This window comes from Trachymyrmex septentrionalis, unplaced genomic scaffold (assembly GCF_001594115.1).
Source record: "Trachymyrmex septentrionalis isolate Tsep2-gDNA-1 unplaced genomic scaffold, Tsep1.0 scaffold9, whole genome shotgun sequence".
Classification (NCBI taxonomy): domain Eukaryota; kingdom Metazoa; phylum Arthropoda; class Insecta; order Hymenoptera; family Formicidae; genus Trachymyrmex; species Trachymyrmex septentrionalis.
This window is the reverse complement of record NW_017306091.1, coordinates 2,286,008-2,304,299: the sequence shown is the minus strand read 5'-3', so window position 1 is coordinate 2,304,299 and position 18,292 is coordinate 2,286,008. Positions and strand designations below refer to the sequence as shown.

The 18,292-nt window shown below is 31.0% G+C and overlaps 4 protein-coding genes across 8 annotated transcripts in view; 1 reads left to right on the top strand and 3 right to left on the bottom strand.

Annotated features, from left to right (window-relative positions):
* LOC108755956 (troponin C-like) overlaps positions 1-2,229 on the top strand; it is a 7,359-nt gene extending 5,130 nt beyond the window's left edge. For both annotated transcript variants that reach the window (XM_018499432.1, XM_018499433.1), the window contains exons 5-6: positions 1,017-1,148; positions 1,946-2,229. In XM_018499432.1, the coding sequence (XP_018354934.1) occupies positions 1,017-1,148; positions 1,946-1,974 (161 nt within the window). In that variant the 3' untranslated portion in view covers positions 1,975-2,229. The remainder of the gene's footprint in view (positions 1-1,016; positions 1,149-1,945) is intronic.
* A 1,526-nt stretch (positions 2,230-3,755) lies between these two features.
* Positions 3,756-7,233, bottom strand: LOC108755993 (NCK-interacting protein with SH3 domain). Its single transcript, XM_018499514.1, has 9 exons — positions 6,848-7,233; positions 6,558-6,748; positions 5,326-6,213; positions 4,884-5,086; positions 4,704-4,807; positions 4,408-4,626; positions 4,161-4,333; positions 3,969-4,066; positions 3,756-3,846 (listed from the first exon to the last, which is right to left on the bottom strand). Exons 1-9 carry the CDS (start codon positions 6,873-6,875, stop codon positions 3,756-3,758), a joined length of 1,995 nt encoding a protein of 664 aa, XP_018355016.1. The 5' UTR covers positions 6,876-7,233.
* Positions 7,234-8,292: 1,059 nt separating this feature from the next.
* Positions 8,293-12,056, bottom strand: LOC108755994 (transcription initiation factor TFIID subunit 5-like). The gene is made up of 11 exons (XM_018499515.1): positions 11,902-12,056; positions 11,577-11,762; positions 10,628-10,830; positions 10,340-10,536; positions 10,040-10,247; positions 9,810-9,929; positions 9,601-9,746; positions 9,392-9,529; positions 9,074-9,267; positions 8,598-8,889; positions 8,293-8,520 (listed from the first exon to the last, which is right to left on the bottom strand). The coding sequence occupies exons 1-11, from the start codon at positions 11,962-11,964 to the stop codon at positions 8,306-8,308; spliced, it is 1,962 nt and encodes a 653-aa protein (XP_018355017.1). The 5' UTR covers positions 11,965-12,056; the 3' UTR covers positions 8,293-8,305.
* Positions 12,057-14,763: 2,707 nt separating this feature from the next.
* Positions 14,764-18,292, bottom strand: part of LOC108756016 (insulin gene enhancer protein ISL-1) — a 39,024-nt gene continuing 35,495 nt past the window's right edge. For 2 of the 4 annotated variants that reach the window (XM_018499555.1, XM_018499557.1), the window contains exons 5-6: positions 16,818-17,039; positions 14,764-16,158 (exon numbers count right to left, since the gene is read on the bottom strand). In XM_018499555.1, coding sequence (XP_018355057.1) covers positions 15,928-16,158; positions 16,818-17,039 — 453 coding nt within the window. In that variant the 3' untranslated portion in view covers positions 14,764-15,927. The remainder of the gene's footprint in view (positions 16,159-16,817; positions 17,040-18,292) is intronic. The other 2 variants (XM_018499556.1, XM_018499558.1) reach the window with 1 other exon arrangement.

Genomic DNA, 18,292 nt, shown 5'->3' with positions numbered 1-18,292 from the left:
TAATTCGAGTCAAATTTTTAATATTTTTTAATACGATCAAATTCTTCACATGAAGATAATAAAATCAATATTCTTTCGACATGGCGGTAAAGTATTACGCTTTTTAAAGATTTGTCCACTTTTTTCGTATGGTTTTATTTTTAAGATAAAAAAGTTACTCTTAAGTTATTTTTTCTGACTTTTCTCATATTCCTTTCTTATATGTAGTCTCTAAAATGAGGTTGACATATGGTAGTTGATATTTTATTTCAAGAAACAATCAGTTTTACAGTGTGAAAAGACTTGGCCTGACAAGCATGAGATATGCGTCGAAGAAATTTCAGAATACGTTTGTACAAACAGGCGCATTAAGTTCGCATCAGTTTCGTTATATGCGAACGTAAAAATAAGCCGGAGATTCCCGACAGAGGAAGCTCACGTGGCGGCCAAGAGCCAAGAATGTCGTAATACATCTTTCATGAATTGCGATTATGTTGAGGGTGTAGCGTATGTATTTTAACGTGGCTGGCATCGAGAAGATAAATATTACGGAGCGGATAAATTTTGCAATTACTATTTGTGTCAAGTGAAAGGGAGACGAGTACTAAATGCCAAAATAGATTCTAGGGATATATAAATAATGCAGCAATGTAACAATATTCCCAGATTCTTATGAGAGTATAAGAGGAAAGATGATATTATACTAATCATACTACAATTATCTCATGCGTACATCACTTAAATGTTATTAAATCTTTACAAAAATTCTTACAGAAATTCAATTTAAAGATACATTTCCAAGAGTTGCTCAAACCAGCCGTTTCAGTGACAATTAAAAGGATCACGTGATGAAAATTAATCTTTGATATTCATCAATTTTTACCTCCTTTTTGTCGCTGAAATAGCCAGTTCAAGCGAAGAAAATGTGCCTTAATACTAACCAACTTAATACTTAAAATAAGTAATCACTACTCTCCAGTATTGAATTTCTGTATGGAAAAAGTTTGTCATTCTTTGTACATACCTTGTTCTACTAGGTAATGGTTATATCCCAACGACGTGCCTACGCGAAATCCTAAGAGAATTGGATGATCAACTGACGAAAGAAGAATTGGACATGATGATTGAGGAAATCGACTCTGATGGCTCCGGTACAGTAGATTTTGATGGTACGTTTTTAATTTTCCTCTTCCTTCTCTTTCAATAAAATATAATGTCCAATAAATTACAATACAATTTGTAAGACAATAATCTACCACGACAAGGTTAGCGAAACAGAAAAGAAAATTCCCTGACTTTTCCTGGTTTTTTCTGATCGCTAACATATAAGATAAATCTATGTAAGATAAAAAAATTTTAGACTAATTTTATCGAAGAAGATAATTTCTTTATAAATTGATCTTTTGGTACTATGCCGGTTTTAATATTTTTTAATATTTTTGATATAATATCATATACAGTTATGAAATTTATAAAACAAAAAATATTTAATTGAAAGATTCAACATTTCATTTCTTATGAAGAATAAGCATGTGTCAGCGTATATCAACATCATAAATTGAACAGAGAGCCAAACGATTTATTTATATGCTGGCAGATCGAGGATGTCACTAATCTCACGATTCTGTCTATTTTTATGTTCGTACTTAATAAATCGCAGCGATTCATCAAAATCACACGTCCATTCCAATTTCCAATGAATTTCGCATGTGATATTAAGATATATTGGAATGTAACCCTTGAAATAATAGAAAGATTTGTAGCAAATTAGATGTGAAATTCGATTCTTAATACTAATTTGTATTTCTTACAAGGAATTAAGTGACTTTCCTACAACAAACTATAATTTAGTGACATTAAGTGCTTATAAAAAAGAAAATTTATTGCGTTTTTAATTAAAAAGGAGATATATCAACAAAATGAACATAATATATATTATAATATATGTTGTATTTTTTCTTTTCAGAGTTTATGGAGATGATGACCGGTGAATAATTACCTTGAATGAATGGTGAACTGCTTTTGAATCTAAAGACACTTATGCAATCACATCTTGAAATTAATCATTCGCGTGTTTATGAGGAATTAATGCATATCAAGTTTATTCGCGCAGAGATATTTTCTATTTTATGATTAGTCTCGAAAGCAAATTCCTATCATAAACGTCGCATCGAATGAATTGTACTTTCTGCTTTTATACACATACGTCATATTTATTATAAAACAATAAATTTTACTTTCATACACATACATAAGGCTTGGAATTTTTCATTGAAAAATTAGAATATTTATTGTTAATAAAACAAGATAAAAATCTAATATCTTCTTATTTAATAATGTAAATTATTTTCCTCGTATTTGTATATACGGACAGAAAATTTATAATACTTATTTACCTATTTAGAGACTAATATTTTTTTTAAATATCTGTACTCAAGCACATTTTTTTCATTCTGTTTCGACTAAAACCTGATATAAAAGACGTTACTGCTATTACATTAAACGTTAATAATGTTTTTAACTTATTTGCAAAAAGAGACTAAATTATATAACATATTTATTTCTCTAAATGTTTTATTTTTATATATAGTTCTTTTACCTTTTTTGTTTTTTTTTGTTATATAATGGACAAATAGATAATTTATTTTTAGACTATGGCTCCTAACAATTTTCATACTAGATAATAAAAATACAAGTAAAAAAAATTTATAATCATATTTATTATATTATAAATTGACTCTTTAAAAGTTAGATTATAAATTGTTAGTTATGGAGAAAAAAAAAGAGCAATATTTTATGTGACAGTTATGAGCTAAACTTTTTATTTATTTAACATTTAATTATAATCACATTAAATTTGAGATTCCTTTATAATTGACATGTTGATAGTCGCAAACATAACGTAGAATAACATGCTTAAAAAAATATAGTTACTAATCATAGACTAGCAAGTTTACTGATTAAAGTGGCACCTAGTAAGTCTTATAAGTAAGTCCGTATGAATTTTTACCTAAAATTTTATTTTTACGATAAAAATATTTGCGAAATAATGATATTTGAAGAAAGTATTGGTATTTCTCTGGAAAATAAAATATAAGCTAGAATTTATGTAATTTCTATGACTTAGAATATTGTGTTCTGATATATATAGACGTGGACTAGACTACACTTTTATGGAGAAATAATACTAATAATTTTATTTAATTTCTCCGTTTTTTAACAATACACACAGAAATGTATGTACCAGCTGCATGTATTTATATTAAAGTTTTATCTCAATATATATAACCTCTATATATAAATTATTTTACTTATATATTATCAACTATATTAAATGTAATTTAATTTAATTATGTTGGAATGCTTAGATATCAATGGTCCTCATAATAAGAATGAAAAGGATTTCTTTGTTATGTTTCATACGTTATACGTATATATAATAATTTCATATATCTTTCCTACTAAATAGTTCATTTACACAAAGAGTAACGTCTTGTAGCACCAACAGAATGAAGACTTTTATGGCAGTCATAAAACATATCATTATCACTTCATAAGCTATGTGTGCGTTTTTTTTTACTAGATAAAATATAGAAGAGCCATAAAGGCTATTAACAAAATTTGTTTCTCTTCTTACCGTTAATAAATTCTCAAAGCCGTAAAGGCTATTAACAAAATTTGTTTCTTTCTTACCATTAATAAATTCTCAGAGCTACTTAAACAAGAGTTTGCAAGTCATCTTCGTCTAAATCTTGATCAGACGAGGGAATTAAATGTCACATTCTGAACAAATGTGGAAATTCGTTGCTAATTTCGCGTACTACTTGCTGGTCTTCATGACTGTCTGCCGTTTCCTCGCAAAATATCCTAGTACAGAATACAAGATATATATGCAATAAAATTTTATAATACGATAATAATAATATTTAATTATTTAATATTAATAATAAATTGTAATAAAAAGAGCATTTATATATCTAAATCTTTACCTTGTAAAACATTTTAATAAATCTCCAGATCGATGACGATGCTCATTATAATTGGATGTGCGTAGAACTCGGCGGCAAAGTTCAAGATATTGTCTACGCTGTCATTACATATTAAATTATACATATTAAAAATATATACATATATTTTTAACAAGTCCAATATGAGATTATATCAACAACATAATGTAATACCTTATCACCCGGAAACATATCAAAAAGTTGTCGTAGTATGATGTCAATAAGAACTTTTACATCGTTAGTGTAAAAAAGACTTGCTATGGCATCATTACTAAACAAGTCAACAAAAAGTTTTAGTACAGAGTGCGGCGGTTGTGGCTCGTGATCAAATATTCGTACCGGATCCTCTGCGATAAAGTAGAAGTTTGTCAGCTCGAATTATTTCTGACATACTTATTATTTTAAACTTAATAAAGTTTACCTTCTCTGTTAAAAAGAAATAAAATTTTTTCAGTAAATGTCTTGGCTATAGTTCGCTCACGTAGGGCGTTTAGAACGATATTCTCAGAAGTTGTAAATTGTAAATTGTAGGATAATATCAAATTTATGAACAAATCTGGGATTTGATCTTCCAGATCTGTATCAGGTGGTGTTTCTATTAGGTCCAGCAGAAACGATATAAAATCTGAGCCAAGTTGTTCTGTAAATGAATCAATAAGAAATATATATTTTAATTTTTATTTTTAATAATGATATTGTATGCTCTAGTTTATTCACCTAAATGTGTAACTGGCATAGGTTCACCCATTGAAAAAATCATTGTAAGCAATAACGAAGAATAATTTAATCTTAATACATTCCTGGGATTACTTTTCATATCTCTATAAAAATCAGAATTTGTTATTAATTAAATATTAGTTAAATATACTTCATTATTAAATGTCTTATTACTCATACCTTGCTAATTCCATTGGTAGAATACTATTTAACATTATAGTTAGTACCACTGGATCTAAACTGCACATAACGCCAAATGATTGCAACAACAGTTGCCTAATAGTCCATCTCGTCTCCATTTGATAATATTGTATTAATATAGTTACGCCATTGTATCGATCTTGTCTTAAAACATATCTCGATACATTTGCATCAGCATTAGTCTGAAAAAAGATAAACGTATAAATATATCAATCATAATAAAATCAAATAAATCATATTTATATCACACTTTTAGTATTAACACATATATATTTCTAAGAGCATTCATATAAATTAAAAAAAAATTTTAATTGAAGAGAGTTAGAAACAAGCGCAATATTAAGAATTAAATTTAATATTAAGCATGTGATGTTCATATAATTCAAGTTATTGCTTCATTTCATTAAATAAAAATATATACCAATATTTCGGTCAATTCTTTGATATATTCCACGATAATAGATTCATCTTCATAAAGCATCCAACTTCTTTGCTGCGAATCTTCCTTGCACGAAGTTAATTCGGTAAAAATAATTTTCAACCTATTAGCGTCGTAAGTTTCTTCTATACTCATTTTTGACACAGTCAACGGTGTTTGTAGCTGATGCAGCAAAGCATCGAGATAATGACTTACAGTTTCTGGCAGCAACTGCTGCAGGCTAGATACTACAACTGTGACTGCTACTTTCGACATTTCATGACTAAGTTGAGTATTTTTGCGTACTTGATCGAGCAATTGGTAAGCACTTCGCGAGTTAATAGCTTGTAAAGAATTGCTCTTTATTGGCGAGCTGTTCTTAGCAGGCGAATTGCTTTTATTTGGCGAGCTGCTGCATATGTTTTGTATACTACCTTGCGAGGAGGTTTTACGAACTTCAGTAGCTGATGTCTGGACTTTCTGAACAATGTCTGAAGACGTCTGACGAGGAAGTGATTGAACACGTTGCTCGTCTCCATTCGGCCGTTGACATTGTACAATTGCTGGAATATGATCTGTGTTATTACTACGAAGAGTTGTTTGCGCAGTTGCATAAGAGGTATTGCTTGGCGCTGATCTAACATCTGCTTCTGTATTGTCACAAGCAATCACAGAATGTGTTTCTTTAGATATAATGCCGCAATCTAAATCTGGTGGTTTAGGCGCTTGTCTTTTGGATTTTTTGCTCAGTTCGATTTGTTTCTTCCTTTCTGTTAGCTTCGCTAAGAGATCTTGCTTATCAGGCTGCACTGACTCGCTATCCTTCTTAATTTCCGTTTCTAAAGTCAGTATACAATCTTCCAAAAAATCAATCAGGAACTGGGGCTGCGTCTGTGAATCAATCGATAATACAATAGATCTGTTTTAAAGTTTATTCTTTTTAGCTGAATTTCTCACACAATTCATCTTTTTCTTCTTCTCTCCGATGTGAAAAGAAAGAAGAAACATTTGCAAACAATTATGCAAGCTCAGTTAAAGAACAGCTCTTTTTTCTTTTTTTTACATGGAGGGAAAAGGAGGAAAGATAAAAAATGCAAGAAGTTTAGTTAAAAAGAATAGATCTTTTTTCTCTACAGTGAAAAGAAAAGGGAAAAGATACACTATGCACACAAACAGTTCAATTAAATAGAATAGATCTAGATATTTGTATATGCCTCAAAACAAGTCTCACATACCTTCACAGAGGCAACATAATTGGAGGGTATGTAGCCTAGACGTCCTCCTCTATTTACAACTTGCCACCAGTTTTTCTGCTTAACATTACGCTGCAGCAGAATGAAATACTCACCTTCCCGGAAGCTGAGAGTCTTGGCAAATGTGGCCTTGAAATCGTACAAGGCCTTAACCATTTCGTAGCTATCCGCAGCTGTAAAATATACAAAATGTAAAGAGAGAGAAACGAGAAAATGAAAAAAAATACTCTCGAACGTGTGCCTTCGAAGGAATATAAATACGGTGAGCTTACCTAACCTCGTCGCGCTGTTATCGTCCATCGTGGAAAGCAAGAGTGAAATGCAACGGTCTCGACGGCGACAACGCCCAGGTGAAAACCAGAATGTCGGAGAACCGCCTACTTACTTTCGTTCACGTTTGGACATCTCATTTCCCTACTACTTGCCTTTTTCTATTAATGATTTTTTACTCCGACCGGCCTTTCCTTGTGTGCGCGTGTATATTAATCACCTCTCGTTTGCGATTGATAGTACTGACTCTACTGATACACGGATCACGGATCGGCTGTTACTGCGATCGACATCGAATTCGTCGAACTATCGCCGTTCACCCATTCACCCGCTCGCTATCGCATGCTATTGCACGAGTTACAAATTCGTGCGAATTATCGATCGTGCGTATCATACCGCTCCCGTTTTATAGAAATTTAATACTGAAAGGTACATTATATTTTCAGTATTAAAAACACTGTTGTTCAATAAGATGAAATACCTACTCTATTCTATTTTGATATGCAATGAAATGCTATAAGATTTAAGAAGTTTTATTTTATTGTAATATTAAGAGAAATAAGTTACTTGTTCTACTTGTGAAAATTTATCTCAGAATTTTATACAAATTGAAATAAATACTGAGAAATACTGACTTTTCAGAAATACTAAGAAAGTCTACATCTTTTGTTAGAATTTTTTATATATGTATGAATTCTGAGATTAAAAAAATTCTATAATTTCTGAAAAAATACCTTAAAAAATACCTTGTTCAGATTTTATAACATTTCATCACAAATTATAGGATGAGAAATCTTAGAAATGTCAGAACATTTCAGAATTCGCATATATGAACAATTCTAGAAAAGAGATATAGATATTTTTTTAGTACTTCTAAAGAGTGTTCTAATTTATATAAAAAATCTGAGAAAAATTTTAAAATTAGACAATTAAAAATTCTAAATTTTATTTTATTTTAATTTTATATAAAAATTCTGAGGAAAATTTTCATCATGAATTTATGTCTAATTACTTTCTGAACAATAGTATTTTTAATACTCAAAATAAGCAATTTTCAGTATTAAATTAGATTTCTGTAAAAGTCAGTCTATTTTTTACTCAATAAAAAGTAGATCGATTTTTTTACAGTATTATTTTCTTCTATTCAAATTTACAAAAACTTTAATTTACACAATAAGTATATCAAACGAAAGCGTTTAGATACAAATAAAGCAAATTTATTTCAGACTAATATTAAGTAAAATATAACTTCTACCGAATCGTATTTTATCATATATATCAAAAAAAGTTGAATGTTGCATTCATTAATAATGAACAACACTAAGAAAATAATAAATGTGAAAAATTTATTAATAACTTTTATGATACATTTCATAGATTTAAATTATCTGTACATAGATAGATTTAAGTTATATTTTGATTTATTTAACGATAAATTACATGGGTGCAGTCTCCGTGGATTATGCCGACTCAAACATGCCAATACCTAATAATAAATTTCTACGTGAAAAATGTAGCGTTAGGACAGATGTGTTTTTTGTCGGGAAAGTACGTAATAGATAAGATTCCGAGTTTGTTTTTACATCTGGATTGTGCGAAACGTTGACATCTTCCAAACTCATCTCTTCTGCTAATTTTATGAAATCCCATAATTTCAGTGTACAGTCTAAGGAACCTGTCAAAGTGACGCAATCGATTATTGTTCGTTACATTTTTATTTGATTTACATAAAGTGATGAATGATGAAAATACCTGAGACTAGAATATTGCCATCCCGACTAAACGATAAACAATGAATATTTCCTGTATGACCAGATAAGGCTGCAACAAGGTGACCGTGTGCCAAATCCCACACAAGTACACGATGATCTGCTCCAGCTGAAGCTAAAAAGCGACCTTCTGTTGAGAAAGCTAAAGAAAAAATCGGTCCTTTATGCCCAGTCATCAATCGCACTTGATTGCCAGTTACACAATCCCATAATCGCACAGTCATATCGCTTGAACCACTCGCGACATAATTCGAATTTGGATGAAACTGAATTACCTATAAAGATAATGAAGTAACAGTTAATTGTTTCATTTAACGATCAAACATAGCAGCATGGTGGATAGCGCGCGAGTCTACCATACTAGACTCACGGACAAGCCTAGTCTCGATTTTAAGATATTGCACCATTGAGCGAATAAATGATCAAATAAATAAATTACGATAGTAAATGTTAACTCACATCAACATCTGAATAATGACCAGAAAATATTCGTAACGGTTGATGAGAGTCAGTCGCCCATAATCTGGCAGTTTTGTCATTCGAGGCACTCGAAAAGTAATAACCGTGCGGTGAAAATCGTACGCACCACACGGGAAATAGATGGCCTTTATAACAAACGACACATGTCCATGTGTGCAGTGACCATAACCTTACTAAACAATTAAAATTATTACACCAATTAATTTATCTTTAATGCACTAATATTATATTAATAATTACACTAATAACTTTCATTACATGATTGAGTAAACATTAAGTAATATAATCAAGTCTTACTTGTGGTATCTTCTGATGACGAAAGCATAAGATTTCTGTCTGGACTAAATGAAAGACTGTAAATTGGCCCATTGTGACCATACAGGTTTTTTGTAGTTTCAGATGTTCGTTCATCCATCATTCTAACCAATACGTCTTCTATAAATATTTTTTGCAACACATTTTAGAATATAAATAAAAAAAATTGGCTTCTATCATGATTTTGTTACCTGCTTCTCTATTAATATCTTGTAATGGTTCACCCGTTTTCATCAACCTCAATTTTTGTGGAATTAAACTCCACACTTTTATGGTAGAATTGCTAAATCCGGTAGCTAATAAACTTGAGTCCTCTGCTATTTCTGCCGCTGTTACACTAATTATAAAAGAAGATTTATGGAACAGATATTAATAAGAAAACTTAATTTCATATACTTACGTGTAAATAGTGTTTAACATAGTATAAAAACATATAGATGGTAATGTGTCAGGTCCAAGGACAACTCTCTTTGACGCTTCCCTCAAGGACTTAATTTTTTCTAGTTTATCTGCATCTTTCCTAAATTGAAAATATGTAAATTGTGTAAGACCAAAGCGAAACATCCTATTAGTTCTTTAACACCAACAGAAGCAAATCATTAAAGAACCTGCAAGGCATATTTATCTTACAGATTGGGTAACGGCATTCTGCCCACAGCTGGTGCATTCGGATCAGATTTCGTTTTTTTTGAAAACAAAGGATCTTTCTTAGCCTTTTTCTTTTTTGGTTTATCACCATCTGTACCTCCTTCTTTATCATCTTCCTCTTCTTTATTTGGCTCCATACATTGAATATCAGGTTCCTTTAAAAGTCCATAATAGACTTTGACCTTGTTATCTACATTTTAATAATTTGTTAATAAACATTTTTTTTATAAAGCATAAAAATAAGGAATAATTCTCTTGTTACGAATAAAGAAATTTTATTACCTTGCCTGGTAGCCTCTCCTACCATAGCTCCAGATGTTGCTTCTATCTGTTGTTTATTACGAGCAACACCTTCATACATATCAAAGTAAAGATGCTCCTGTATGATGTTTAATAAAACACTATGTTTCTTTTCTTGCAAATGTCGTTTTAGTATCGAAAGGGTATCCCTCGACATTCTGATTATAAACTGATTAGATCTGCAAGTACAGATATCAAATGATATTTAGGTTAAAGATTATACTTAGATCTGAATAACATTCATCATATATTACTCGCTTCTACGCTTACTTAAAAGTGTCGGTTAATTCATTCCCTGCCATTTGTTCCCGTTTTGTTACATTGGATAATCTTTTCAAGTCATCCTGATAATACTCTTGTAAGTTTCCACTGAATTTTTCCATGAGTTGTTTTGCTTCTTGAGAATGATTATTATAAACCAATTCCAAATACATGTGCACCAAAACTGGATATAATATGGTTCCCAATTCATGCTATCATTATATATAATCTTGTAGAATATAATATAATCTTGCATAATACAAGTTTATATTAATGCTATCATTACATATACTAATCTCCTGCCATTAATATAAGATTTTCAAAGTACAATCGATTTTTTTTATTGTAAATTCTGATAGATAATTTTTAATCTATAAAAAAATAAGTAAAACATCACTCGATTTCTATAAGAAAAAAACTTGTTAAAGCTTTCACAATGCTTTCACAAATATATAAGAATTTGTTGAAATTTTTATACACTCTGGAACAATATAAAAATTTGTACTAACAACAAGTTCAAAGATACAGATTGTTAATGTAAGGTGTACAATTATACATTGCCTAGGCAATGGAGATTTAATAAATATAAATCATTACTTTATATAGTAAATTATTATATGAAATAATATATAAGCAGACTTATTCAAAATTTAGTTCGTAAATACTCCCTTCCTTTCCTTCATTATCTCATTGAGCAAGACAGAACAAAAATAAAAAAAAAAGAAGTTAAATTGATCATACACTGACTGTATAGAAAGAATAGATATTAAAACTCTACAGTAACTGGCTACTTTAGGATCTATTCTTTATTTTCTCGTACGAGACGATGGAAAGGAAGAAACATGTAGCTTATGAACAAGCCAAATTTTGAACAGGTATGATATAAAGCTACATATTTATGTTGTAATATTTGACATTAAATACTTGTGCATATGTATTAATGATAATTTTGGCTTACCTTATAAATATCCAAGGCTCCTTCCACAAACTTTTTCAATTCGCTGTATGCTTTCTCGTATTGTGCAGGATCACCTTCGCTTTTATAAGCAGAAAGGACACTGGTCACATCAGATTCAGATTGTTGAGAGTCATCAATCGAAATATCAGTAAGATTAGCTTCTTTTCTAAATAATTCCTCAGTTCCCTAAAAACACAAAACAACAAAAATACGTAGCTATTTGTTTCTAATTATGCATGTAAGTGAAAAGATCTATTTATTAAATTTTTCAATAACACTGAATGCAGGTTAGGATTTGGAGAGGAAAGAATATTTTCTAACTTACCTTAAAATTGTATTTCTTCAAAAGCTGCAAAACTGCGAGCATGGTATTTTTATCGGTATCCATATTTGCACAATTATTTTTATTATTATAACAACTAAGAGAAACAAATATCTGAAACAGTCAAAAACCAACCCACATAATCCGTAATTTGCGGCTCAAGTGGAAGCCAACTGAAGCCAACTGAACTATATTCTTTTTCACTGGAATAGTGCGCGGCGCCACGGTCGCGATTATCGATAGTCCCGAGATTGCGATTCTCGTAATTTCGATAAATTTCGCTCGTGGAACGCGCCACGAACTGAAGATTCTGTGCTAGAGTTGTTCCTCGTTTTCTACTTTTATATCATTTAAAATATTACAGAAGCGTATCTCGTGCGTGGGAGATTGTCAAGGATTTCTCACATTTCTCTTTCTCGAATGTGTTCGTTAGTACATACTTTACTACCATATATTCGTTGCTGCGATCGGCAGTGAATTTCAGAATGATTCCGCGCCATCGTAACTTCGTAACGTCGCGTTATATTGCATTAAGGCAAAGATAATTTAATCGACGACAGACGATTTTTTGCCGTTCTAAGTTCCGCAGATCGATTTGGAAGATCCCGATATCAGCATTCCTCAGCTGCAGGTTTGGAGTGGAGCGAGAAACGCAACAGGTGCATGGATCTTCATGAAGTATGTGATATCATTACTGTTTATGAAAAATATTTATGCTTGATTTATGCTTAACCCTAAAATCCTAAAATTCAGCCAATATAGGGCTACCGGGCATAATTAGAGTAAGTAAGAATTAGGAGTTAAGACTGGAAGGACGCCATTGCTGAGTGGCCGGAAACAGCACAATTCCACCATGGTTGACAGTTGATAGTTCGATTTCGCGTTCGCGCCTTTTATACCTTGAAACAGTTGCTCACACCAATTTACAGATTCATTACACACATTGAAAGTATCTGCAAATGGCGGCGTTTAAAGGAACTCGAAATCTGACTAATTAAAGATCGGTACCCTTTATGACTTGACTTCTTACTAAAGAGTAGGATTGGTAAAGACTAATGGTTTTAAGAATAAAACGTATTGTTTTTTCTTAAATATGGTTTTAGTGCTTCAAATATGCTTTAAACAGTACTATAAAAAAGAACATATTTAAAACATATTAAAAACCTCAATTAAGCATGTTTTAAACTGTTTAAAACACTTTTAAAACATGTTTTTTATCAATCCCGCTAGAGGATCTCTAGTCATAATTAGTCCTAACTGATATGTGTATTCCATTGAATACTATTGGGTGAATTTTAGGATTTTAAGATTAAAAAAGATCGAAGCATAAATCAGGCATTAATTAGCATAAGTTTGTAAATAAGTTCTTATTTATCAAACATAAATGGTTTTTTCTTCCGATAATTATTCGAACAATGAACACTTTTAAATTTTAATAATTATTTTTCCACTATGCCCTCTCTATAAAATTTTATTTCTTTTCGTAATTAATATTAAATAATTGAAATAGGATTAAGATCGAGATTAGAATTATTTAACGATTGTAATTGTAATTACTATGTAATTACAATAATTACATTGTGACTGTAATTATTTAACAATTGTAATTATTTTTTGTCATTAGAAATCCACTAAATTGTAGTTTCGCAAAAACATATTCTACAAGTTTGTACTTTGTCTAGATTTTTAAATATAATTAATGAGCGTCTAAAAAAATTTCTAAATGAAAAAAATTTCCGAAATATACGTTTTACAAACAATTAAACACTCAAAATAAAAGAATCTCGTCAAAAAGCTTTTGTTCGACAGTTTATTACATACATTGTGCCAGTATAGAAATATTATACAAATTCGAAGATGCTTGAACGAATTATGAAATATTAAATTTACATGATCTATGTCTCCCTCTTTTTTTCTTCTTTTTTAATCATGTTACGTACAAGAGAGCGGTGTACAACGGTTCTCTATTCGAAAAGGCTTGGCCACGCATGCTGTAGGGTGAATTTTCATCGCTGCTCCCGCTAAATGAAGTTAATTAATAATCAATGTTATACACAGTTCATTACGCCTTCCGTCTCGCCTAAGCAGATTTTAGTATCGAAAAATACTCGCAATAAAATTCCGTTTATTCCAAAAATGTTAGCTAACGATTCTGCGGGATTAAAAAGCAGTTTGTGAAAGTAACACGCATTAGGTTGCATTCGAGTCTTTTTTTTTTTTAGTTCAAATGGAACGCAAAGTCTTAAAAAATGCATTCAGTATCACGAGAAATTGAAACAGGAATATTTTTCAAAATTATCCGATGAAATAATTTATAATTAGAGTTGAACAGATTAGGTGTATTCGTGACTAAATCATTAAAGATATTCAAAATTAACGGCACAAAAATACGAAATCGATCTGACATAAAAATCTGACCTATAAAATGAATTTAAATTTTATTTATAAGATTCAAGATTTAAACTTCGAAATTAATTTTTTTTAAATACGATTTTTTTCGATTACGCTTCGAGAAGTACTCTTGCTTAAAAGTAGAAAGACAAATTTAATAATTTTGAGGCTAATTGCTTGTTTCAAAAATTAGAAACTAAATTAAATATATAAAATATAAAAATTATAGAAATTTCTACATATTTCTATATATATTATATTTCTATATATCAAAAATTAAATGAATTTCTTTAATCTTTGTTGCCTAGTACATATAATATATAATAGTTATATTGTATATAATATATATAATAAAAGTTAGCTGAATTTCTAATAAAAAAATCATTAAACAAATATATATTATATATAATATAATATATTATATATTATATGTAATTAATTCTTATTAATTTTGTTCTAATCTTCTTTTGGCTCGTTCCTTACTAAATGGTACCGATTGTAAGATCGATTAAATTATAACTTTTTTATCAAATTATAAAATCGAAGGAGCACCGCTCCCTTGTGCTTCTTCGGTAACTAAGCGTAATCCATCTCTTAACAAGCCAAGGCGTGTGTCGTACAAATACAAAGTCGCCTTCCATACAAACTTGAGAGATAACGCAGAATATTAACAACGATAACGGCAACTTTCCCGTCGAAGATGGTTAAAATTGTATCCTTTCACGAGTATGTATATCTCTGCCGTTACGAAACTTAACATAATTGGAATAATACAATTATCAATGTAAATTCAGTGTGCCTATATGTAGCTGTATATATATTCCATTATTCGTATTCTACGCTACAACTTGCGCCTGAGTACATTATGATTTAACATTGCTTAGATTTACAGCGAGTAGCAACTATGTACAGTGTATTTCCAGTACTGGATACCGAATCGCATCTCCTTCTGGTATATACAGGCAGTTAACGACACACGCTTACAAGCCGTTTACAAATCTCCAGAAATTGATATTATTAATTTTACACAGGCAGCGAATTTTCATTGTTACATTAATAACGTAATGTAATGCAAAACGATAGAGACACACGGAAATGCCACGTTTATTAAAAGTCAAAATGGCGGGAATCAAAAATAATATAATGCTCGGTCTGGCCAGAATTCGATTTTATATCAATAAGCTGATAATATACAGGATGTTCAAGGTTTTTGAAACTTTTGTACGCTCAATGATTAGACGATTATTTTTGCAGACGTTGTCCTTTGTGTCATTTCAAAGAAATTATTTCATAACTAAAACGAAAATACATTATTCATGTACGTCCAAGACAGCGACATTGCCCCTCCTTTCCTTCGCCGTTCATTTTCAGTGTATTCATCACTTGTCGTTTCCGAGCCACTTTTGGTAATAGTGCGGTACGAGTTTATTTAATTATCGTCGAAAGATCGATGCATCCTTTGGTATCTGAATTGTTCCTCCTATATCCATATGTATCACGATGTTCCCTGGTTCCGTAGCCGCTCCATATTCGCCGTTGCAGGCATCTCGCCGTTATGACGAGCACCACGACGAGAGTCGCTACGAAAGCGAAGGACAACGGGGGCATGGTAATTTTACGTTCATGCCTCGCACGACACTATGGACTTCCCGTATCGTGGTGAAACGAGTCACTGTCACTCTCGACGTAGGTCACGTAGCTGTCGGTGCTGTCGGGATGCTGGCCCATGTCCGGCCCGCCACCACCTGGATGATGAGGTCCCGGGGGCGGTAATGGTCCGCCTCCACCGTCGCTCATCGGCCCGCCAAGCATCCCTGGCGGGGGTGCCAATTGCGGCGGTGGTCCCCCATGCAAGTCGTAGCCGTGCATCTGCAATTATTGCAATAACAACACTCGACTTTCCGAGTAAAAACAATTCCTATGCATTCTTCTATGAATATACTGTGGCTGCCCAAAGTTTCCAGCCAACTAAATAATTTTATTGTATTGCTCAGATAAAAAAATCTTTACAAATAAAATAATCTAGTATGCAAATACTGGAATATGTTTTAGTATTTAAATTATCACATAGTCTTAAAATAAGAATTTTATTAACTTATGATATAAACTGAAAAACATTGATTAAAAAAAAAAAATGTCGTAAAGTTATCTAGGCCAGAACTTTTTGACAGCCACTGTAAATCATTCTCTTTCATTCGTATCTAGTTATATTTGTAGGAAGATATTTTCTTTCAAAAAATCTTGCTCGCGTCCTGGCGAACATAAAGATTGAAGCGAAAATCGAATATAAAGGGAGAGTGACGGAAACGTAAACGAAGCTCCTAGAAAACGAAAATTGAGACAAAAGAAGAATAAACGTCTCTTTCGTTGTTTCAATTTTCGTTTGCGACCTAAATGATTCGTTTACGCTTCTGTCATTCTTCTCTTACATTCGATTTATTCGCTTGGTTTTTATTTTCGCTGTTCGAGGCTACATTTTCGACAATATTTCACAGAAACAAGGAATTAAATGTTTTGAATGTAGTTACCTGAGATACCAAATGATGGAACGATGGTGCATTAGGATCCAATCGTTCTAAATCTGTATGAAGCGCAAACTCTGAAAGTGCTTTCCACGGTGGCTGATAAGCTTGAACTTCCAGAGGCGTCATACCGATAGGACTCTCGTGTCTCACGGGGCTGCTGGCAACCATGGGTATGCCATGCATGCCGCCGAAGCCCAATTTACGCCCGTCCTGAAATAAAAAGCGCTTGGTTCCATTAGATCATTCATCGAAATATCATGTTATACGTGATGATTTATTTCAAATGTCTACTTCAAATATCTCGAAAGAGAAGTATTAAAAGATGTATTTCAAACAAAAGCTGTTTGATTTTGAAGGATAAAAAAGTTATAGCATTTATTTGTTCTTGGATATTGATGCGATCATGTTATTTTGAAATTTTTAAGTAAAAACTATCATTTTTATTGCATATTTCTGTACTGACCTCGAGATATTTTCAAAATGTTACTTTTAAATTCCATTTGAGTGAAAACTTTTTCATTTAAAAGCTGCCAAAGTTTAAGTGTATCCAATATTTAAAACGCCTATCTAAATTATCTTAAAAGAAACATTATAGAAAAATGTCAAACTTTTTAAAAAAACTTATTAAGGGGATTTTAAAATCGTCTATTTTATCAACTGAATGTTTTTTGTATTTTCTTTTCTATTATCATCTTGATCAGATTTAAAAGCTTTTTCCATAGTTAAAAAGAGTATATATATTCGTATATGTTCGAGTACTTTGTATCAAGAAAATGTTTTTATTTCATATTTTTTTCTCTACTTTTCTTTTAATCCAATAATTATAACGTCTAGAGCTCTTAAATTGTAACAACATTTTCTTCATATAAAAATTCTGCGATCGATACTACGAAATAAGGGTACACAGACTTATTTACTGCGTAAATAATGCTGAGTTTTTCAAAGTAGACTTGACATCAATTATGAAAATATATGTATATGAGAAAAATATACGTTTTTATTTTAGAAATTGAAATAATTTTGACATTACTTTTTAAAGTTACACTCATAACATTAGTTGTTTTCATCCTTAAAACCAAACAAGTTTTATCTAAAATATTTTTTCAGATACTGTGTTTCTCGTAAGATAATTTAAAGACATTTAAAGTGGTATATATATGTATATGTACACCTTTAAACTTTGATAATTCTTAACTCGGAAAGTTTTTACTTAAATAAGATTTGAAAAGCATTTTTAAAACATCATAACAATTAAAACAATTAAAAAATGGGGATTTCTTTAAAATTCTAAAATATTTTAATGTGACATTGACATCATATTTATGGTCAAATGGGTGGTCAAATAACTTTTTTCAAAATTTCAAAAGACAACTTTTATTTGAAATATTTTTTTTTTTTTAAACTCTTTCCAAATATTTAAAGTGTGCATTAAAAATAAATCACTTTGTGTGTTCATTTATTCGATTTACATTTGTTTC